The 6,472-nt window shown below is 43.9% G+C and overlaps 1 protein-coding gene across 2 annotated transcripts in view; it reads right to left on the minus strand.

The window, feature by feature from the left end:
* SOGA3 (SOGA family member 3) overlaps positions 1 to 6,276 on the minus strand; it is a 27,746-nt gene extending 21,470 nt beyond the window's left edge. Inside the window, exons 1-3 of one of the 2 annotated variants that reach the window (XM_026044050.1) lie at positions 6,004 to 6,276; positions 5,321 to 5,545; positions 1,643 to 1,801 (exon numbers count right to left, since the gene is read on the minus strand). In XM_026044050.1, coding sequence (XP_025899835.1) covers positions 1,643 to 1,801; positions 5,321 to 5,545; positions 6,004 to 6,276 — 657 coding nt within the window. The remainder of the gene's footprint in view (positions 1 to 1,642; positions 1,802 to 5,320; positions 5,546 to 6,003) is intronic. The other variant, XM_026044051.1, reaches the window with a different exon arrangement.
* Positions 6,277 to 6,472: the final 196 nt, after the last annotated feature.

Consider the following 6,472-nt stretch of genomic DNA (forward strand, 5'->3'; position numbering starts at 1 on the left):
CTTGGCTTAAACATGTTTTACTGTCCTCTGAAGTACCAAGTATCCTTCCATTGACAACAAGTGCAAGGATAAAAAGTGGCAAGCACTTAAGCTAAAGAAAGCAGTGCAATAGAGAACAGCAGAATCACAGTTCGGCAAAGGCTGAACTCTAGCATGCGTAGACTCAGGATAAGGAAAAGCCATCACAGATGACTGAGATGAGAAATTCTATTTATTGGGCTAATTTCCTGCAGGTATATAATTCCCACAGAGCCTAAGGTATTAAATTGCCACTACACTTATTTTTATCACAAAGACCCAAGTAGCAAGGTAAAAGAAGCTAACTGTGGCACAACCTGCCACAGCTCAGGTGCATAACATTCAGAAACAGTAATCTACAAGAATCTACCAGGCCATAGAGTCTAAATGCAAAGGAATAAAGGGATATCTGGAGTACAGCCAAGTCTATAAACAAGTTACAAGGATAATTGCAGAAAGATCATGATCTGGCAAAGAAGATGGCCATGGCAACAGAAGGCAGAGGCGTTTGATGATGAAAACCAGAAAGAAAACAGAAGAGAAAATTTCCCATGCAGAGGAAGGGGAAGCTGAAGAAGGCTCTTAATTTCATGCCCTTTTAAAATCTGCAATTATCTGGAAAAATAGTACAAGGCAGCAATAAACACCTGGTTATCCTCTACTAACATGTCCAAAACTCATTTCTTGTAAAAAGAATATGAGTATTTTTAATTCTACCTCACTTTAAGTAAGCCCTTTGCAATGGTGCAAAGATAATCTAACCTGTCACACAGCTGAAAATCTCCTAACCTTCTTAACAACCGGAATACATTTCTTCTGATTTGTACAAGATCAAAGTAAATGAGGGACTTCTTCCTACCAGGGAATATTGCTAAAAATTAAAGCAAATTACATTCATTGAAGCAAGAGTTGTTTATATATCTGTTTTGAGAATTCACTGTTAGTTGGTGCATTGTCTTTTTAAGGCTTCCTTTATTATGTCTGCCATGCTCTTACTGCTGAAGACATTTTCTGATTACTTGATGGGACAGTRTCTTTATCTGTGTGCTGGCAAATGGAGTAATTGTAAAATTGAATTGCATATACAATTATGCTTAGACTGAAAGGCTGTGTAGAGTCGCTCACTCTCCAATACTCCAGAAGAACTTATTAGAACAACATGAGGAGGTGGTTAGATCCCCAGTCTTCAGCATGTCCATTGGTAACCAATAACAGTTAGAAGAGAAAAACAAAGCTCCTTGCAAAAACACACAGGGAACATTATTTTCAAGATTAGATACCTCTAACTCCCTCCAGCATTCTTTTTCCACTCATCTTATACAAGCATCATGTCTCAAAGCCTCTGCACTCTGTTAATCCCAATTCCACATTTCCCTTCTTACCCAGGGAAAACAAAACCACATTTTGTTTTCTCATTCTTTTAGGAAATACAGTTTTTTTCTGTTTTTTTTTTTTTTCTCTCAGCTTCCCAATAACCAAGCTGTACTGTACCACTCTACTTTCTACCTTTATCTGCCATATTTTGTTAAAGGACAAGTTGTAAGAAAATAACAAGCTATAGGAAGATAGAATAAGAATTTGAGAACTTCAAACATCTTATGTAAAAGCAAATATTAACACTAACCTCTTTCATTTTTTCCAGTTCATTCTGTAGTGCCTGTTTTGCAATTTCAACTTCTATAAGCTGCTGTCTTAATTTTTCATTTTCATCTTCTGTCACGGTACGTTTTTCTTCCACGTTTTCTAGCTCATGATGAAGTCTCACCGATACATCTTTTGCAACCTAAGCAGTATATCATTTCAAAAGAAAAAGAAAAATAATTACTGCTACAGTACTAAGTGTCTAAGCAACCATTTGAAGGTAATTATTAAAAGTTTTTATGAAAGCAGTATATAAGAAAACAGTTAAACAATTATATTCACAGGCAGAATTCTAAATGATTCAAAATTAAAGCCAATTTCCACAAAATATTTTATATTCTTCTTACGGACTTCATTGAAAAGTACATTAGACACCAAACCACTAAGCGCTTTCTCAGGTATCTTTATGTCAACAGCGAAATAGCATCTTCCTTATTTTTGGAGGCAAYGAAGCAGGTATTTTCTCTCAAGCTTTGCCCGTTCACAGTTATCAATGCACTGAGGAAGCCAGCCTTCAAAAACATAAGATGTAGAAGCATCAACAAAAGCAGGGTCCATCTTCCCTAGGCCTGCTCTACCTCCTCTACCTCATTGTATAGGGCTACAAGCAATTGGGACACGTTTTTAGTTCTGTCTGCTAGTGTCCCTCTCCCTCAGGCATGGTTATACACCAACACCTAACATTTACTAGTATTGATTATTTTGAAGAGTAAAATACAATCAAACCTTTCTACTGAGCTTTTTATTCACCCAAATAGTGTGCAATATTTTTAAATGAAGATGGACATTTTTGTTCTATATTTTGAAAAGCATTTTCACAGGAACAGAGTTAAAAGGCAGATGCCAAGGTCTAATTCCCTTTCCTTGTGTAAGTAAGTTAATGAGAATATCACCATTCGAGCCGCTTGCACTGTGTTTTCCGAAACCACCAAAATTATAGTTATACATTAAAATTAGTCAAATATGCACTAGCCATTGTTATGATGGTGATTTTCACATACATGGTTTGAAAAGCCTAACTTGTCACTTTTTTAGAACACTGGAAAGTATAATTCATCATTTTTATCATTAGCTAGGGGACCTCAGAGAGCTATCGTTTATGGCTTTCAATATGACAGTCATTTTTTTAAGAACTTCCTCTGACACACTGAAGAAAATCTAAAGAAAATCTAATAATTGCAAGCGAGCAATCTAGAACAATCCGATCTACCAGCAAACAGCAGCAGCCCGTGACTCACCCTCCCAACAAGCAGCACAGTGTGCGCGTTGCCGGCACCACACTGCAGCGCTAGCACAAGATCAGCCAGGAACCTCCCCCACCGCACACGCACTCCAGACAAAAACTGCCCAACAGAAACCGCGCGTGGAGAGGAATTTCAATGATAACCATGCTCCAGGGAGACTGCGCGATGAGCTGAGAATCACCTCAAGTCGGAGGGCTATATCTTGATGTCTTTTCCTGTACTTGTCTTTAAATTGTGCTTATCCACCATGGTTATGCACTCAAAACCGAGTCTGAAGCACAAATGTAGTCTCTACCAATGATTATAAAGGGAGAGTAAAATCATTTTCGGCAAAAAAATGGTAGAGTCACAATTATAAAGACAAATACTACACAGCAAACTAGATCYCATGGGAGAAGGGCTCACTTATGCAAGATAATACGGACGTATGCAAGATTATATCTCTAAGGGATTGCACTCCCTTGTAAAACAGACCATGAAACTTTGAATAGAAATTCCTTGGAAAGGACTCGTGAATACTGCAAAGAACTGCACATGAGAGACAGTTGTAGTCAATTTAAAAGAGGAATTCCATTTGGCAGAAATTGGCATTTGATATTCTTCCTACTCCAAAGTAGAACACAATCTTGATCTGGAGGAAGATTTTACAAGAAGGCTACTCCTTTTCAAAATAGTTACCTGCTTATTAGGCAGACCAGTTACAAACGCTAATTAAAGTGACGCCTTTATCTGGTTCAACCTGGGCCTTGAAATAACATTTGCAGGTAACATGGCAGGTGAGCACCTCACCACAGAATCAATTTCTTCCCTAGTTCCCAGTTCCTCAGTGCGTTGAGAACTTTGTATTAATCATTAATACAAAGTAGCACTGAAAAAACAAAGAAACCAGTTCCATAGGTCAGAAGCATAATATTCTCTTGGGACACGTAGGTTCATGTTCAAATTCTGTTTGCAAAGCTGAATGTCTCAGCTATTCACCTGAGCACCATTTTAAATGTGCAAGATGTCTCTTGTTTTGATCAGAAATTCTATCTTATCTCTGGAAAAGCTTTTTCCACTACTTTTTTCTGACCAGAAAGTAAACGTTTAGTCAAGAGTCATGTGAAGTGCTCAACTTGGAGAACGGCCATAGCTAAAAGAGCAAATGTGATTTTTGAATATGCACAGAAACAGAATATTAAATAGAAATACAGGTGAGGAAAATAACATTCTAGATGGCATTAAAATTACTGGAGAATTACTGGAGAAAATTATTGGAATAATGTATCCTAGCCTGATGTCCACACCTGACAAGAATGAAGACAAGCTGGAAACTTTTCAGAAATGATAATTCAAATCTGAAAAACACGTCTAGAAATAACAGACTTGCAAACTATACTAGTTATCAAAAAGAAGCTTAAAAATGACCTTGTTCATAATCCTCTATTAAATTAGTATTTTTAACTGTAATCAAGAGAAGCCAGCCAAGTGATTATAGGCAAATAGTTGAAGACATACRTATATATAGGCCACAAAAGAAGTGTGGCCTATAAGCTCAATTTGGCTACACTGAGGTCTGCATTTCCACTGTGAAATGTCTGGGAGACTTTTCAACTGACAAAAAGTGCAAAGTGATTCAGTAGGTGATTCAAAGTGATTGGGTAGGAAATGCCTTAACAAGATGTAGTGGATGGAAGTTAAACAACTTCCATCTAACACAAGTTTTTTTTTTTTTTTTTTCCTGTAAATGGAGCAATGTGGAATGTAGATTGTGATACTTTACCAACAGCAACCTTTGAACAAAGACTGAAACTCTTCTATGGGCTAAACTATACGCTTTGGTTCATTCAGAAGTTGCAGACTGGGTACCAAGAACACACTAAAATTCTGTGGGCTGCGCTTATAATTTTAGGTAGATAAGGAAAACTCTGGCTTTACTGAAGACAACTGCAGCTTTTCCACTGACATCAACAGCCAGGGTTTCATGTCGTCACTTTGCAAACACTCAATTTGCAAATACAGTGCTGAAATGTGACCAAGGTGCATTGTAATCCCCTAAGAATCAGCGGGACAGCTCAGAGAGGTTGGTTCAACGTGACGGTGGTGGCGTATGTCGTGTGTTCATCSTAACAGTTCCCAAACCTCCAGATCTTAATCCACATTTGTATCACTTCTTGTACACTAACTGAATAAAAGCTGCTTGGACTAAACCTGTGAATAACGTACTCATAAAACCTTACCACAGGGCTGCTTACTGGAAAGCTTTTAAGTCTATTACTAAGGTAAGTTTGGGCCACTGCTATCCCCCATGCTGTAGTAACYGCACGTTTTACAGTGGTTTTACAGGCTGGAAATGCCTGAGTCMCTGAAGACCAGCGAGTTCGGTCGCGTCTCTCCCTCCCGGCATCCCTCTCCCTGGCACGCGCTCCCTCCTGTACCTTGAGGTCCTGCTCCATGCTGCGCAAGAGCTCGCCGTCGATCTCGCCGGTCTGCGCGTAGCGGAGCCTCTTGCGCTCGGCCTTGCGCAGCCGGTACTGGAGGATCCGGCAGTTTTTGTTGGCTCGCTCCAGCTCGTGGCGCATTTCTTGCAGCTGACAAGCATCCTCCTCGAAGAAGCTGTCCCTCATCTCGTCCATCTCGGTCCTCAGTTCATCGATCTCATTCTGACACCGGGGCAAGTAAGACGGGGTGCAACAGGTGGGTTGAAAAATGACAAAAAAGGAAACGTCAGGGAAGCCAAGCACAGGGGAAAGAGGCCAAAACGGAGCTCGAGGACAGGCCCTCTTCCCCACGAGGACATGGGTAATCATGGCAGGGCTCAGCATACGCAGGGGGGAACGCACTGCTGCCCGCACACCCCACGGCAGGGCCATCTTGTGCCTCCCGCACGGCCGGTGCCAGGGAAGCGGGAGACAGGGCAGGGCCCCCTCACTACAGAGGGGAGAGACCCCGGCCCGGCCGGGTCCTCCTGCCCCTCGCCCCCAACCCTCCCGGCCCCGGCCCCTGGCGGCGCCGCAGGGGCCCCTAGCCCCACCCAACGGCCCCAACCGCCGCCCCAACGGCCCCAACCGCCGCCCCAACGGCTCCGAGGCCCCCAACCGCCGCCCCAACGGCCGCTCACCTTGAGGCTCTCGTTCTCCTCGCGCAGCTTCTCCATCTCCTCCTGCAGCTCCTCGTGCTGCTGCTGCGGGCTCAGGGCGCCCTCGGCGCCGCCCGCCTCGCCCTGCCGCAGCCCCTCGGCCCCGGCCGCCGCCGCCATGGCGGAGGGCGAGGAGGAGGAGGAGGAAGAGGAAGGGGAGGCGGCCAGGGGAGGCTCGGCCGGGGCGGCGGCCGCCGTGCAGGAGGAGGAGGAGGAAGGGCTGCTGCTGCTGTGGTTGCTGCCCTTGGTTTGCATCTGGGCGGCCGCCGCCAGCCCCTTCCTGAGGTGGAACTGGATGAGCTCACTTTGCAGGCAGCCCTCCCGCCAGTAGCCGCCGCCCGCCGCCGCGCCGCGGCCCTTCCCCGCGCCCGGGGAAGATGGAGCCGCCGCCGCCGCCTCCCCCGCGCCCTTCAGCGGAGACCGCCCCGCTTTCCCCCGCCACTGCCTGGGC

This window comes from Nothoprocta perdicaria, unplaced genomic scaffold, assembly GCF_003342845.1.
Source record: "Nothoprocta perdicaria isolate Ctin4 unplaced genomic scaffold, notPer1 scaffold_349, whole genome shotgun sequence".
NCBI classification, from domain to species: domain Eukaryota; kingdom Metazoa; phylum Chordata; class Aves; order Tinamiformes; family Tinamidae; genus Nothoprocta; species Nothoprocta perdicaria.